This window comes from Anabrus simplex, chromosome 5 (genome assembly GCF_040414725.1).
Source record: "Anabrus simplex isolate iqAnaSimp1 chromosome 5, ASM4041472v1, whole genome shotgun sequence".
In the NCBI taxonomy this organism is placed as follows: Eukaryota; Metazoa; Arthropoda; class Insecta; order Orthoptera; family Tettigoniidae; genus Anabrus; species Anabrus simplex.
The window spans coordinates 170,459,878-170,478,006 of NC_090269.1; the positions used below are offsets into that span (position 1 = coordinate 170,459,878).

General features: G+C 37.0%; 1 protein-coding gene across 3 annotated transcripts in view; it reads left to right on the top strand.

The window, feature by feature from the left end:
- The window catches only part of Mctp (multiple C2 domain and transmembrane region protein), a 1,410,470-nt gene extending 1,393,080 nt beyond the window's left edge, over window positions 1-17,390 (top strand). For all 3 annotated transcript variants that reach the window (XM_068227784.1, XM_067148395.2, XM_067148396.2), the window contains 2 exons: window positions 4,928-5,135; window positions 16,972-17,390. In XM_068227784.1, the coding sequence (XP_068083885.1) occupies window positions 4,928-5,135; window positions 16,972-17,055 (292 nt within the window). In that variant the 3' untranslated portion in view covers window positions 17,056-17,390. The remainder of the gene's footprint in view (window positions 1-4,927; window positions 5,136-16,971) is intronic.
- The last annotated feature ends 739 nt before the right edge of the window (window positions 17,391-18,129 follow it).

Sequence of the window (18,129 nt, forward strand, 5' to 3'; positions counted from 1 at the left end):
CTATGAGGTGTACACCTTAATATTTCTAATTAAAAGGTTAATTTGTTAAAAGAAATTTTGTTCTGAGTAGTAGCCAGCTTAGTCATAAATACTGTAGCCATGAAAACAGTATGAAGCCATCTACACACACAAGAATGAATTTGTTCCTGTTCCCTTTAGATTGAGGGATGGATCCAATCTAATCTATGTATAAGCACTCCATAGGGTGAAATGAGTGTTAAGCTATTAGCCTCGGTTAAGAATTGCTGGTAGATCTAAGTTGAACATTAAAGCTTGAAATTTTCTTCACCAAATATAAAAGGAAAAAGGACAATGTGGGCTTACTAACTAAGCAGAATTTACAAGCTTTAACCATTACCCTAATTTCACCATCCATACTCTTCCCGATGAACATTTCTCTAATTTTCTCTCTAGTTTTGAAGATGCCTAAATGTCCCCCTAATGGGGTCTCATGATAATACTTGAATATCAAGGGCACAAGAACAGTCAGGACTACAACTTTCATCTTTTGATCATACCTCGAAGGGCAACACAGAACCCCATTCCTCAGAACATAAGGGACAACATGTTCCCCAGAAGAAAGGGTTTCCATACTAGGAGCCAGCAATGGATCTTTCTGTTGATATTTTGCAATGTCACGAAATAACATAGGGGCATCATATTGCAAGCTGTCCACTTCATGACCATATCGATGAGTTAAATCAACTTATTAGATTAAATTACCACCTAATCGGTACTTTATTACATGCCTTTGGCAAAACATTTTCACACCAGGTAAATGCTGGGGCTGTACCTTAATTAAGGCCACGGCCGCTTCCTTCCCACTCCTAGCCCTTCACTATCCCATCGTCGCCATAAGACCTATCTGTGTCGGTGCGACGTAAAGCCACTAGCAAAAAAAAAACAAAACATAAAAACATTAACAATTAACATGTACTGTGATTGTTAGTTTTTTTATAACATGTACTGTGATTGTTAGTGTTTTTATAATTTTGCTAAAGGCATGTAATAAAGTATCTATTAGGTGGTAATTTAATCTAATAAGTTGATTCATCCATCTTGGCGTTATGCGGACTAGTGAAACTACTAAGAAATGATCTGTTTCCATTTCAAGACCTTGATATACTCTAACATCTAAAAGTTGCAGATGACATGATCAATGATAAATCGCTAATTCCTAGCTGACCATGTGAATTTATGACTGTCTTTATGTGGAAACATGGTGTTCATTATTTTTAACTGATTGAAGCGAACAAAGTCAATAAGTTTCCTTCCGTTACTAGTTTTCTGCCCATTTGTTCCTATATTGTTCTGAATTTTGCGATTTCCTACTCTGGCGTTTTAATCTCCCAGAAAAAGTATCATATCTTGCTTATTAATTTTGTTAATTACTTTCTGTAAATTGTTATAGAAACTATCATTGTCTTCTAATCATCCCTCTACTGGGACATAAACACCTATAATCATCAGACAGCCTCTGGATAGCTTTAGCCTTATCGAAATAATTCTTTCATTTCAGAAAGTGAAGTTATCTATTCTCGATCTTAGTCTTTTATGTATCATGATCATGACTCTCGCTTGGCCTCTATCCTCATGTTTGACCCCACTATAGAATTGTAGGTAATTTACCGTTTCTTTTGAGCCTTGTAATTTACATTTTGTTTTGGAGATTTTGGAGATTGATGTCCTTTATTGAGAGAATGTCATCTAGTTGATTGTCTTTGTGTGCTATTACCTGTACATTTCATGTAGCACTCTCAAATATATTATTTTTCTTCCACTTGTTATCCTTAACGTGAACCTTTTCTTGAATATCCGTCTGGTATCTTTTCCTTTTGCAAGACTTGAAAGCAATCAAAATGTCCTTCTAACGGGTTGCTAGCCTGAAGTAAGGAAGACCATTGGTGGGGCTGCCACCTCTCAGCTAATGGACTAGCTGAAATTACAGCATTTCCTCCAGAAATTTCCTTGGTCGACAGAGCCTCATCTGTGAAAACAGGTTTGTTGATCCTAGGAAGTTGAGGTTGGCATTTGTGCAGGCGAAGTTTTGTATTCCACATAAAGTTCTTCATGGTATATATAAAAGACATATAAAAGGTATAAAATTTTATAATTTTAAAATATTCACTGTGTAAGGAAACTTCAATCTTTAGAGAATATTAATGACTTGTTTATAATAATATAGCAACTGTCATTAATCCTTCACAGCACCATAGTTTTCATATTTTCCAAGAAACTACTATAAAATTCAGGAAACCATTAATGTATAATTCAAAGACATATCATCTAATGACCAGGCAGGCATCAATTTTTGGTAAGAGACAAAGTCTCTCATAGTGCATTGACACTGCCAGTGGCTCCAAGTAGCCTATGCAGTGGCCTCCACGGTATGCACTAGCCATGCGTCTTGGTGGGTGTGCTATTTACCAACTGATGGGCCCAACTTAGCACACTGGGGTGAAATGCTGGCATCTAGGAATGAGTTAGTTGGAAAATGTATAATGTCCAATAATGGACCATTTATATTGGTATTATAAATTTACACATTCAGGACAAATATTTCAGGTTCCCTATGGGAATCAACATCTGTATCATTAAATTTTGCTCTCATCTTTCCTCTGTCCACCCATTCGCACCCACCCCTTCTTACACCCCTGTATTGCACGCAATCCCCGGAACAACAACAATAATACTTCTACCAGTGTTACACCTTCCTCGGCTATTTAAATTGTGGGCCTTCTCCACTATGGTCATCTATGACAGTGATTAAGAACTCTTAAGACTTTGTTCAACTTCCTTCTACAATGGTTAGATGGCTCTGGCATTTACTTTCTAGCAATCTCTGGTGGAATAAGTTCCAGTTAATCTACAGAGAAATTTAATTTGTTAAAGGTGGTAAACCTTTTTGCTCCTTTTTTTTAATGCACTGAAGTTGTCAACTCTTCACCTGATTCCTCCTCTAATGTAATATGCCTATTATATGCCTGTAATGAAGTTTCAAACGAATCAGAACTCAGGTTAGTGAATGAAAATTTAACCTATCAATGCTCTGGATTCTAATACAGTATAGTCTAGAACTCTATTTAAGGCGAGAGCATAAGGTCCGTCTGGTCTGATTTTCTCCGGTGATTGTGTGCACGACTTGATGGAGGTTAGAGTAAGCAGGAGGCATAAGGCCCAAGCCTAACAGGTAATGGCAGAATAAACCTAAATATGTGATTGTGCTAGCGTGGTGTTCTGAGGGGAAGATTTCAGTGGTTTTCTTTAAAATATTATTTGTAAGCTTTTAAATTTTGCTGTAATATAGAACCTTCTGTGCAGTCTGCGGACTCCATTTATATTCCCTAGTGGGAAAATAATTTAATGTAAGGGAGCACAAGTGGTTACACTTGGAACTCTCCCCTTCTACTTTTGTGTTGGGTGACTAAAGTTTTCCAACCTTTAAATATGGAAATTAGTCTTGGCCTTTAAATGTTCCTCTTTGAGTCACCCTTTTTAGCATGGAATTAGCCTCTTTGTCATATGGCCTTAAGCCCACTTAGGTTCTTGTCATCTCCAAGATATTCTTTTAAGGAGTGCTGGTGTTTCACCTCATCGCCTTTGGTTAATGGCCTGTATTTGTAGTAACCTTTTGCTTTTCCTTCTTAAGGCCTAGTACGGTGGGTAATATGTCCCTGTATATTTATTATGGTTTTGTAGGTAACCATGTCTACATCTAATTTCCTTTGTGGAACAGTGCTTCATCTGTTCGTGAAATTTTGTAATTGATAAGGCCACCATGGGGCAAACTGTTTATGAACACTATGAAATGGCATCACTCAATTGATTTTACCAGTGTAATTGAAAATGTAACAAGCGACGTAATCGCTTTATTGAGGCTAGCCTCTGTGTAATTGGAGTTCAGATTCTATAATTTTTGTACTTGTTAGGAGCAATTATACTCTTCCATATATATATTATTAACTGGGAGTTTCTTCGCATTAAACTTGTACCTGTCAATGTATTGTTGGAACTGACGAGCTCTTTGTTAAATGTTATTCTTCTCGTAATTTTTCAACTCTTATGTTTCTTCTGCTTCTTGTTAAATCATTGAACTACTCTATCTGGATTTTAAGAGAGGAAAGAAATAAAATTTCCAATTTCCATTTTTTGTTGGAGTAATTTTTACTCTAAGTGGTCCCCTGTCCAACCATTCACCCCCATGCGCTTCCTTACCTCTGTGGTCCACGATAAATCCTGTGGCCCACTACAAATCCCTTTTTACAATAATAATAATAATAATAATGATGATAATATCCATATCCCATTAAAGTATGATTTACCAAAGAAGTACTTACCATCTTGTAAAAGTGAATGTCAACCCTTGTCATAGACTGGTTTTGGTGGGGGCAGTAGAACATAATTATTCACAGTATCTGCTGCCTCTCAAAAGACGCGATTGAAAGGAAGACCCTAATAGCGCTAAATTTTGGAGTGTGGATTGGCAAGTACAGGGCCCCTAACTGAGTGTGGTATTGTTTCCACTTACTTGTGGCCACACTCCTGACTTTCCTCATTCCTATCTGACTTTCCTTGGTCAACTTTTGTTCTTTTCCATTCCCATTCATATTAGGTTTGCAAGTCCTGGGGATCCTTTACTTTCATGGCCTTTCTAACCCATCCCTTTGTGCTGATATCTTTATTCTTTGAAGGATTGGATCTCATTCTCTCTCTTCTAATTAATGCTGAGAGAGGATGGTTGACAAGTTGTAGTTCCTCTTAAAACAGTTATTACCACCACCACAAAAACTGGTAGTTTGGAATTCATACAATTACATTTTAACTTTTTAAAGGGATAAAGAAATTCTCTAATGAATATGTTACAGTTTGCATTGTATCTTCATTAATATATCAGCCTAAAATTTAACACTTTTGGATTGTTTTGCAGCACTTTTAATTTTACGGTGCCCTATCTTACCACACTGGCGATCATCATGTTAGCTGTCATAGCTGTGGTGCTATACTTTGTGCCAGTGAGGTACCTCATCATGGCTTGGGGTGTCAATAAGTTTGCTCGCAAGTTAATTCGGCCTCATACTGTCCCAAATAATGAAGTCCTTGACTTATTATCAAGAGTGCCAGATGATGAAGATTTGGTAAGTACAATATTTATAGAATAAGTTCAATTCATATTTGGTTGGTCTCTTTGGATGATGGAGGTGGAAAGGATAGAAATATGTTATGATCTGTTGTCAACAATTAGTTAACTAGAACAAAAGAAGAAAAACAAAATTTAGTAAGGTAACATTTTGTGTTAATGTACAAATATATCATAACATTTGATGATCTGTAATGGCATCTTGTGGTTAAGGGAATGAAAAAGGAAATTTAAAGTAAAAGAAAAGTAAAGTCGTATCCTCATCCCGAGGTGGTACAGCTCTTTTCTGGCACATCCCAAATGGAGGTGAGCTGCATGTATCATTTTAACCACACCAGGTGAGCTGGCCATGCGGTTAGGAGCGCGCAGCTGTGAGCTCGCATCCGGATGATAGTGGGTTCGAATCCCACTGTCGGCAGCCCTGAAAATGGTTTTCCGTGGTTTCCCATTTTCACACCAGGCAAATGCTGGGGCTGTATCTTAATTAAGGCCATGGCTGCTTCCTTCCCATTCCTAGGCCTTTCCTGTCCCATCTTCGCTATAAGACCTATCTGTGTCGGTGCGACGTAAAGCAACTAGCAAAAAAAAAAAAAGCATTTTAACCACGTCCAGATGATATTCACCCTGAAATCAAACCTGAGTCCCCAAGAATGAAAGCAAATAGCACTAACCAGTTAGTTACGGAGGTGAACAAAAAATGAAATGAAAAGAAAGAAAGAAAAAGATGCTGAATAAATGCTCTTTCTAAATCATGAGCCATTAAGAAATCTGCTGTGTAAAGCTCCACACTTTCTTGATTTCTGGTACAGAATGTGAGAGAAGTGCTGTACCCTAATGGCATTTTATCCTCCCATTACATATTCTTTTGGAGAACTGGCTTACTTAAACAGGAGTCACTTGGAAAGTGAAAAAAGTTCTTAAATCACTTCCTCTTGTAGGAGGTAGAACCTTGGGCTTTCCAGTTCATTAATATTCTACCCATTGTGTCAAAGAATAGATTAAAAAAATCACTAGCTACAGTATTATGATTAAGATTTAATTAAGAAATTCATAACAACATGGTGATAAAGTAATTGTTGTAGAACCAGTGTGCAATTTGAAGGTGAGTATGTGTGGAGAAAACTCCCTTCTCTACTTATAGACTAGGCATCTTAACCAGGGATGATAATTACTCCCCACCCACTGGATAGTATGTCAACTACGTAATTTACCTTACCTGTAATTTGACAAGTAGGTTCTATTTGGAGAAGGGAAAAAAAAGAACAATGTCATCATTAAGCCTAATAATTACAGAGCCTGGCCCTGAAACTTTGATCAGTAAAGTGTAGAGGGTCATACCTTCATTAAAAACTGGATGAGTAGCAGGTCCAGATGATATTCACCCTGAAATTCTAAAATTACTTAGTGAAAACAGCATTAGATTACCAACCATGTTAATTAATTTTGTATACAGGAGAGGACATATCCCTCAAGAATGGCTTCAATCAGTACTAATCCCCATTCCTAAGATGCCAAATGCCACTCAACTCATTAGTCTCATGAGTCAAGTTCTTAAATTCTTTCTAATGATAATACATTTCATAATTCATTAAAAAATGTGAACTGGATATAATCTAATATAATTCCTATTTCTCCTTGTGGAGGAAAGGGCATCCAGGAAAGCTGTCCATTCAATACATTCTCCAGCCAGCTCTTTTGGATCATCCTATTTTCTTAATGTGTGTCCTATCCAAACTGGACATAGGTGGCAAACAAGTTGGTTTCTGTAAGGGCTTTGGCACATGTGAGGACTTGTTCTGCCCGATGACACTTTTACAAAATTGTCAAGACCAGTGTAAAGATGTGTTTATCTGCTTCATTGATTATGCCTGAGTACAGTATTTAATTGCCTCAAACATTCCAAACTCATGCAAATTCTTAACACAATAGGAATGAATAGTGAAGATCATACATTCGTCTAAAAGCTGTATGAACATGAAGAAGCTTCCGTGGAAATTCTGAGACTTGCGCTACCAGGATCAAACAAGGAGTCCTGAAAGGGTGTGTATTATCTCCCTTCAAGAAGTGGAAGATGGAGTAAAAGTTAACGGCAGGTTGATCAACAATCTGAGGTACTCAAATGACACTGTCATCTTGGCTGACAGTACTGAAGGTACTGGTAGACAGAATCATAGAAGAAGGGGATAGACTTGGACTCAGAATTAACACTGACAAGACAATGGTGATGGCCATACTGGAACTCGTAACATGCACATTCTTATTAACATTTATGGGAAACAAGGTGAACAAGTATGGAGATTTAAATACCATGGCACTTGATTACTGAGGACTTGGGCCTGAAATTAGAGATCCGTGTACAAATATAAATGGCTCATGCTAGCTTTCTGCAAATGAGGAATGAATGTGTGACAGAAAACTCAGCTTGGAGACAAGTCACAACTTCATCAAGTGCTGTGTATATTTAGTGCTTTTATACGGCACTGAACCATGGACTCTGAAATGTAGTACCATTAGGAATAAATGCTTTCGAGTTGTGGGTTTCCAAAGGATGTTATGGGTCTCATGGACTGACTACATCTCCAGTGCTGTTGTGCTCAGGTAAATGAGGAGGGAACAACTGGTAGTGTGCACAATCAAGAAAAGAAAGACATATTATGAAAGGCATATTATGAGGAATGATAAGCACAACCTACTAAAATTGATCAGACATGGTAAAAATTGATAGCCAAAGAGGTTGCGGTCAAAAGAATACTCTGAGGAACTTACAGACAGGACAAGATTCGAGTAGACTGGTGAAGACATCTGTACTTAATGCAGACTTTGCTGTGATTGTGGCCAACCTCTAATAATGGAGAAGACACTACAGGAAGAAGGTTATAGCTGTAAGACCTATTATATCATTAAGCAATTATACTTTGAAAAATATAAAATACTGCTCATTAAATGTTGACAACACCATTATGCATTCAAACATTTCAAACTGAAGCGTCATTCTCTCATTGTTGGCCGAGTCTGTTGTGACTGTTGTGCCAGGTAGTAGCAGTTATTGATTAGAGCATATTCATCATAACATGTTTAGATCTATCTGTTCAAATTAAGTCAGTTCAGTACGTCCATAAGCAAAGTAAATTTTCTTCATTCTTCAAGAACTGTGGGGTTGCCAGAAATGATTGTGAATATTGATAGCCATGATACTAATAGTGGTGGTAAGAGAGTTAAAATAGATACCAAATCTGAGAAACAAAAATGTAATGACTATGCTAGCATAGACAGTTAATCCACTAAATCCATTTGCCCTTTGGTAAAATTAGAAATAGCATACTATACTGTATTAAGCTATTTATTATTTAATCTAAGTCTGAATTGGCTTTGCATGTTTAAATTAAAGGTTATGTACCTTCAATAGGAGGTGTATTAAGCCTACCATTAGTATTACAGTGTAATGTTATAGTTGATCAATGTTACACGCTTTCGTTGTTGTAGGCCTTCACATTATTAATTGTCTTCTGGTTCTGAAATACCACTCTTATCATTGTCATAGGTAAAACTGAATAAAACACAAATGATCGGAAATTGTATTCTCTATAACTTTTGTTATGTAGTACTTTTCCATAAGACCAAGAACATAGGTATTTAAAAATTAAATTTTAGGTGCCTTCCACTAAACTACCATTTCACCTAGGGTGAATAACATTGTTTATAGCTGAAATGGTAGTTTATTATTCCCCGACTCTATATACCGATTTTCATTACATTCTGTTTACCCATTTTGTCAGGGCTCGGCGTTAATATGGACTTAGCAACAACAATTCAAATTCATTAATATCCGTGTTATCATAGCCGGTACGGTAAAAATGCATAAGACGTAAATGATCAGAAATTTAATTCTATATAACTTTAGTTATGTAGTATTTATCGATATGACCACTAATATAAATATTTGAGAACTGAATTTTAGGCCTTCCCCGAAACTACCATTTCACTCAGCGTGAATAAAATGATTTATAGCCTAGATTGTAGTGGCTCACCCCCTGACTTTACATACCAATTTTTATTAAATTCTCTTCAGTCGTTTTCTCATGATGCGTGTACATACATACATACAGATAGACAGACAGACAGAAATTACGGAAAAGTAAAAACTGCATTTTCTTGTTACTGTGGACATGATCGATACAGAAATACCATTCTTTTCAAATTCTGAGCAATGTACAGACAAAACTCTTATTTTATATATATAGAAGAAGATAGATATCCTTATCAACCACCACATCAGACCCCTACTTGTTTTTGTGTTTACATTTTCTATCTTTAAACTAAATTTTTGCGTTACATTACTAAATATCGAGAGGAACTATTTACTCCTGCATTCTGCCTCTGCCTTGTGTATACATACCCCCTTACCCTCCTTTCCATCATCTTCCAATACAGACCTTTTCTGTTGACCCAATCTCTCCCCCAATATTCCCCCAGCCCCATCCACTCAAGCATGCTTCTCAACTTATCCACCCAGTACATTCCATCCTTACTTGAAATCTGGTGTTGATATGCAGTCTGCAGGAGCTCCCTCATTCAGTCTTATGCAATAATTTATAACTGTCTTTAATATTTCTACCATAATACACTCGTTACACATTAATCTTCTTACACAGGTATTTGCAGTAAAAAATTGGAGACTCATTACAATCTTGATGTACTTACTAATTGATTTAATGACCTGCACTATTTCTTCACACCCCAAATTTCTCCTCCATACAATGTTCTACTTTTAACCACTGCCTGAAAAAACATTTTCTGAATCTTAAACTCTATGTTTGGGAATGTGCTTTCTAAAACCTTAATTACTAAGAGTACAGCTAGGCCTTTCCATTTGGCTTGCTTTGTTTACTCTACCTACCTCACATTACTGCTAAATTTTAAACCCAGGTTCTCTAAATTTTTAATTACGTCAATTTTCTCCCCTTTATCATCCATTGCTCCTTGGATAATCTATTCCTACCTTTCTTACAGACCATCACCTTCATCTTTTTACTGTTAATTCGTAGAGACCAACTTCTCACAAATGATATCACCTTACCGTTGACTGTATTTAAGCCTCCAGCTGCCAGCACCAACAAGATACTGTAATATCATCCACAAAAATCAGTCCCGGAATTTCCTGCTGACCTAACACTGGGCAGGCCCACTTGTCCCTTCCATGACCTTTTAATATGTCATTTATAAATAACAAAAATAAAATGGGAGATAATTTGCTTCCTTGTTTCAGCCCCAACTTAGATTCAATAAGACCACTCCCTAGCCCATCCTCAACTCTGATGCAATAGTACACTTGGTCATACATAGCTTCAATCGCTTTACGCATCTGGTACGGCACCCCTACCCTCCCTAGTCTCTCAAATAACGCTCCCCTGCTCACAGTATCGAAGGCCTTCTCAAAATCCACTGCTGCTATATACACTTTCACTCCTTTCCTATTAATATGCTTGTCTATTACTGTCTTCACAATCATTATATTATCCATGGTCCACTTCCCTTTCCTAAATCACTTTGGTATAATGAGAGAATTTCGTACTCCTCAGCTCAGTCCCTGAGCCTATTTGCTAGAATTCCAGTATATACCTTGCTTAATGAGTCTAACAGTGTTATGCCCCCATAATTACTAGGATTGTTTTTGTCTCCTTTCTGTCATTCTTTCAGAAATTTACCTGACTCAAAAACCTTATTGCAGAACTTCATCAAACACTCCAACACTTGCTCATTTTTTACCATCTCTTTCCAGAAACATTTGGTATCCCATTTACCCCCACCCCTTTCCCCAATATTCCTACTATCTCATCTTCCATAATCTCTTTATTTAAACTTGGAATATAAATATCTACCTCCCCCCCAAATCCTCCGTTCCCATCCTCCCTTATCTCCAATTCCCCTCTCCCTAATAGTCCTTTAAAATAACCCCCTCTCTGCACTATTTATCGCTTCCATCTGTTCCTTTTGCAATTCTTTCCTTCTAACTCCTAGTACGTTTTTATATTGTTTTCTTAGCTTGAAAAACTCCTCTTTTATCCTCCTGCCCTAGTTTGGCTAATAGTTTTAGGGCTCTTTCCACTTCCTTTTTTTTTCATTTCGTATCCCTTATTATACCATCCCTCTCCATGTCCCTTTTTGCTCCCTTTTCCTCTTTTCTCTCATACTATAGTTTTGATAGGTTTTTTTGATTAGTTCTAGAGCCATGTACCAATAGTTTTCCTCTACAGCAATATTAATACCTCTCATAATGATTTGGAATTTCTCTTTCTTAACCAAAGTATTCAGCTTCTCCGTGAGTTCTTCAGACCATTTCTATTTTGCCAGTCTTGTACATCTCCCTAATTCTCCCTCAGCACCTATCTCCTTAACTTTCTCATCCCTATTTATAACAATATATATACAGGGGAGTGGGAATATTCTGCCCAGTCTACTATTTCAGTCTTGGTAATTTCCTCCAGTATGTCTCTCAAACAGATCACCAGATCACCGTTCTTACCACCTACACTTCCCTCAAAAACCAACTGTATAAGTCCTGGGTGTCTTTAAGATGTGCCCTATCATTCTATCTCTTCTTCTGGTCAAATTTAACCAAATCGATCTCCTTTCGCCATTTTGATTCAATATCTCTTCATTCGTGATTCTATCTACCCATCTCACCTTCAGCATTCTTCTGTAACACCACATTTCAAAAGCTTCTATTCTCTTTCTTTCTGAGCTAGTTATCATCCACGTTTCAATTCCATACAAAAGTCTTCAAAAACATCTTTCTAAATCCTATATCAATGTTCGAGGTGACCAAATTTCTTGTCTTAAGAAAGGCCTTCCTTGCTTGTGCTAGTCTGCATTTTATGTCCTCCTTACTTCTCTACCATCATTAGTGATTTTACTACCCAAGCAACAATATTTATCTACTTCCTTAAAGACTTCATTTCCTAATCTAATATTTCCTACATCACCTGACTTTGTTTGACCACACGTCTAATATTACTTAACAAGGCTTAGCCATGTTGACACTGCTACATGACTGAAAGCAACGGGAAATTACAGCCGTAACTAACTCCTGAGGACATGCAGATCTCTCCATATGAATGATGTGCTGATGATGGGTTCCTCCCGGGTAAAATATTCCGGAGGTAAAATAGTCCCCTATTCGGATTAGAAGACCATATCAGTCAAACATCTAGACTGCCACCCTTGTAACTTCTGAAAGGCTGCTACCGCCCTTTCGATGAACCATTCGTTAGACTGGTCTCTCGACAGATACCCATCCGATATGGTTGCACCTACGGCTCGGCTACCTGCTTCATTGGGCACGGAAGCCTCCTCACTGTGGCAAAGTCACATAGTTCACAGAGGAGGGTATTTCAGTTATGGCACTATATTCCAACCCATAGCCTTTAATACATCCCAAGAAATGTTATCAATCTCAGCTTTCTAGCTTTTAACATTTTTTATCTTCTATGAGAAATTAATAATGCACTAAAGATTAGTAATGGTCTGCGAATTTTCATAACTGTTCTTCTATTTAATGGTTTTAAAATTAATGTCAACTTGTTCTTCTAGTTAAATGAAATTCGTTTTCGGGGGATTAAATATTGTGAAATATCGATGTGGTGGTTTCTTCGCATTGCTATCCCAATGTTTACTGAATGTATCATTCCACTAGTAATATTTTTTTTGAAGTATATTCCTCATTCTTAACTCTTTTGTGACTTACCAGATCCTTCTCTCACCAATATGAATACTCCCCCATCCTGTCGTTCTTAACTTGTCTCTACAATAAACACTCCAGCTCCATGAGAAAATTTCCATATCCATAATATCACTTCTCAGCCATGATTCAATTCATATTACAGTATCTGGTAAATATATGTCTGTCCATTTACTTCATTCTATTCCTTTCTTTACAATACTTCTACAGTTTAATACTAACAATTTTAAGTCATCCGGACTTGACTTCATGCTTCCTTTACTGTCATCACTGCTCCCTACTCTACCCATTTTCCCTGAATGTACCTCCCTATAACTCTTCTAAACAAACTACTTAACATATATATATCATTACAGTTCAAGTGAAGGTTATCTGAGTGTACATCCCTATCTCCTACCCACCCATTAGTATCTACAAATCTCACTCCCAATTTCTTACATACCCACTCCTCAGTCTAATTTAAATCTTCAAAATTACCCTCAAGTCAGTACCCTTCCTACTCAGCATCCCTCTGGTAGCAATCTTTGCTTCCTTAATCTTGTTCCGTTCTGCTGTAACCATATCCCATACATCCACAACTATGTTAGTACCTATTCTTGCTTGCCTCATGTTATTGGTACCAACGTGGAAAATTACCACCTTCTACTTACCCTTCTCCCTTCTATTTTCCTCAACATGTTCCTTACCTAATTCCTTACCTACCCTGGTTCCCTTTCCTCCACATGCCTAACTATTAAGTCAACCATGACCAGTGTCTCAACCCCACCCTCCTCATTCAATCCCCTTCTCTCCTGGTCTTAGTCTTGGTAACTTCAGGTCACCCACTACAGTAATATTCCTTCCTGTGCCGTTCACCACGTAGCTGATTATCTTATCAAATAATTCCACATCAGCATCAGGGCCAGCCTGCCAGATCTGTACACACTTTGCCTCTCTCAGCCATTCTTTTATCTCTTCAAAGAAATGTGAAATTATATGGAAATATCATTATAGTAAAGTAAACTCGTGTCCTCATCCCAAGGTGGTGAGCTCTTTTCAGGCACACCCCCAATGGAGGAGAGCTGCATGTACCATTTTAACCACATGCCAGCCCTCCTGCCATTCTTAAATTCCTGGCAGTACCGGGAATCGAACCCGGTCCTCCATGGACAGCAGCTAATAACACTAACCGTTATGCTATGGAGGCAGACAATATCAACATTAATTAATTATTACCCTTGCAGTTCCCTCTGCAAAATCAAGAATATTACTTCACAAATGTTATTTTTCTGTTCGTATAAAGTGTGTAAATTTGTCTTGTACACTTTTTTCCTTTAATACCACTGAGAGATAAAAATCACAGGATGTTGAATGGGGACACCATTGTAGTAATAACTACATTGTTAGTAACAACTATCATTAAATATTTCATGAATTTCAGCAAGGAGAGATAAGCTATATGTGCCATTGCAGAGTCAGGACATTCCAGGAATAATAAATGAACAAGGAGAGTGTGTATGTGAGGATCTTCAAAAGGCAGAAGTATTCAGTCAGCAGTATGTAAAGATTGTTGGTTACAAGGATAATGTCCAGATAGAGGAGGAGACTAAGGCCAAAGAAGTATTAAAATTTACATATGATAACAATGACATTTACAATAAGATACAAAAGTTGAAAACTAGAAAAGTGGCTGGAATTGATCAGATTTCTGGGGATATACTAAAGACAATGGGTTGGGATATAGTACCATATCTGAAGTACTTGTTTGATTATTGTTTGGTCAGAGGGACTATACCAGATGAATGGAGAGTTGCTATAGTAAGCCCTGTGTATAAAGGAAAGGGTGAAAGCTGAAAATTACAGGCCAGTAAGTTTGATGTGCATTGTATGTAAGCTTTGGGAAGGCATGCTTTCTGATTATATTAGACATGTTTGTGAAATTAATAACTGGTTCGATAGAAGGCAGTTCAGTTTTAGGAAAGGTTATTCCACTGAAGCTCAACTTGTAGGATTCCAGCAAGATATTGCAGATATCTTGGATTCTGGAGGTCAAATGGACTGTATTGCGATTGACCTGTCTAAAGCATTTGATAGGGTGGATCATGGGAGACTACTGCCAAAAATGAGTGCAATTGGACTAGACAAAAGAGTGACTGAATGGGTTGCTATATTTCTAGAAAAGAGATCTCAGAGAATTAGAGTAGGTGAAGCTTTATCTGACCCTGTAATAATTGAGAGGGGAATTCCTCAAGGCAGTATTATTGGACCTTTATGTTTTCTTATATATATATAAATGATATGAGTAAAGGAGTGGAATCGGAGGTAAGGCTTTTTGAGGATGATGTTATTCTCTATAGAGTAATAAATAAGTTACAAGATTGTGAGCAACTGCAACGTGACCTCGAAAATGTTGTGAGATGGACAGCAGGCAATGGTATGTTGATAAACGGGGTTAAAAGTCAGGTAGTGAGTTTCACAAATAGGAAAAGTCCTCTCAGTTTTAATTACTGAGTTGATGGGGTGAAAGTTCCTTTTGGGGATCATTGTAAGTATCTAGGTGTTAATATAAGGAAAGATCTTCATTGGGGTAATCACATAAATGGGATTGTAAATAAAGGGTACAGATCTCTGCTCATGGTTATGAGGGTGTTTAGGGGTTGTAGTAAGGATGTAAAGGAGAGGGCATATAAGTCTCTGGTAAGACCCCAACTAGAGTATGGTTTCAGTGTATGGGACCCTCACCAGGATTACCTGATTCAAGAACTGGAAAAAATCCAAAGAAAAGCAGCTCGATTTGTTCTGGGTGATTTCCGACAAAAGAGTAGCGTTACAAAAATGTTGCAAAGTTTGGGTTGGTAGGAATTGAGAGAAAGAAGAAGAGCTGCTCGAATAAGTGGTATGTTCCGAGCTGTCAGCGGAGATATGGCATGGAATGACATTAGTAGACAAATAAGTCTGAGTGGCGTTTATAAAAGTAGGAAAGATCACAATATGAAGATAAAGTTGGAATTCATGAGGACAAATTGGGGCAAATATTCATTTATAGGAAGGGGAGTTAGGGATTGGAATAACTTACCAAGGGAGACGTTCAATAAATTTCCAATTTCTTTGAAATCATTTAGGAAAAGGCTAGGAAAACAACAGATAGGGAATCTGCCACCTGTACTACTGCCCTAAATGCAGATCAGTATTGATTGATTGAAGTCATGACACTACACTCCCTCATAGTTAATACATGGCAAAACAGTTGCACATATCTATCTCAATTATAGTTTCTTAAAAAGTGTGGCCTCTTATTCTCTCACTGCTAATGGCCAATTTCTCCGTCATACACACTATTCAAATCCATTCACAAAATCTATTCATGGATTCGGGTTCACCCAGTTCTTGCGCTGCAGCAATTTAATAGGGTTTTAACTTCAAAAACTTTGTAGCAATTTGAACAAAAGAACAGGAAGTACCCATTTGCTGAGAAAGCTGTCAAAGTGATTTTGTAGGGGTACATTCCAGAGTATGTCCAATGTTATCTACAGCTTTTTTTCTGCATATTCTGTACATGGCTGTGTATGATTTTTATCAGAAATACTTCCTGTTTTATTAAATATATTTACCAATCTGTGAATCAAACTTTGACTCAAGTTGAATATCATGGAATCTCTCTCGAAACAATCTCCGTACAACATTAGTTTATTCTGTACGCATGTACAAATTGTAAATAAATTTCTTTAGAGAATACAATACCTGAATTGAGCCATATTAACTTACTTAATACTCTGTATTTTGCCTACTGAACACTTAAGTAACACACTACAACAAGAATACATGCATACTTTCCTAAAGATGAACACATACTGATCTCCACCCCCCACCCCCCCCTCCAAGCTTCCAAGCGTGGGAAAGAGAAGAAACGTGTAAGACAAGAACTGCAGGGCTTGATCAACTGTGCATGGAGTAGTCCCACAAAGGATAAATCACCCAGTATTTTCATACTAGGCAGATTTTATATCCATCATTTAGAGCAGTATATTCTAGAATGTCCATAAAAACATCTGCAGTGAAATTGTCTATGCAAGCTTTTGTTCACAAGAAAGATTAATTGACTGGTCTTTCTTTTTAGTTGGCGTACAGAGAACTGAAACCTCATCCCACCACAGACCTGGAAAGGAGACGAGATCAAAAGAAGAAGCATAAAATGTCCTAGTAAAGGTATAATTCTATATGAGAAGGCACTGTTCACAAGAAGAGCATATAATTTCCTAATAAAAGTTATATATGCCATTTTTCTCTGAATATTTAGCACAATGCCATACATCTATAAATAAAGTGACATCCTTTAACAATTATCTAAATAGGAATGAAATATGCACAATTAAGGCAGATTTCTTAACGGGTCTGCTCTCGATGTGTACTGGCAAAGGCAAACATTGTGATGAATTATATGTTTTCTTGAAGTCTTGTACAAGCATTGAAAGCATCTTCAAAGAGTTATTGAAAAAAAAAAAAAAAAAAAACTTTTTAAAAAGTAACGTGTTGAAATGTTTGCATAACCTAGTCCTTTTTATACATTAAATTTGTTGTTCAGAAAATTTAGGACTGTTAGTTTTTTGCGGATCATCATTCCTCCTTAAAATTCAGTTCTTCCTTTAAAAATGTGACACAAGGGGAGTTTTTTAAATGTACTTTGGTTAGGATGCTGAATAATTCACTTGAAGACTTGTTAATGATGGCCTGTAAAATACACATGTTTACCCAATTCAGTGCAGACTAACACTACTGTACTTAAGGCTTTGATGTTTTCCTATACTGTAACATATGCAGCTGGGTTCTTTGAAAGTCCTATACTCTTGTATTTTGAAAGAAACATTCAGAATTTTAATATTGTACTGTAATTTTCATGGTTTCTATAATATTCCTGTCTGACCTGTGAAAAGGCACAAATTGTTTATATTACAAAGGGAAAAGTCATGTTTCCACAAGGCACCATTCCTGTTTGTGTGTATGTATACTAGCTGTAGCCCTGTATCTGTGTCTTCCTATCTTATCAGCCTGTCTTCTAAATCATTGTGAACTGGGGGAGAGGTAAATACTATTTACCACATGTTTATTTAGTATGTATTTTAATAATTTACCATATAATTTTATTATGTGAAACATAAAGGTCATTCAAATGAAATAAGAAAAGTTATTTGATCAATCACAAGTACAGAAACAATAAAATGTTCTCATTGTATTATTTAAGTCCATCCATCTTGTAATTTCAAAATTTGTTTTGGCA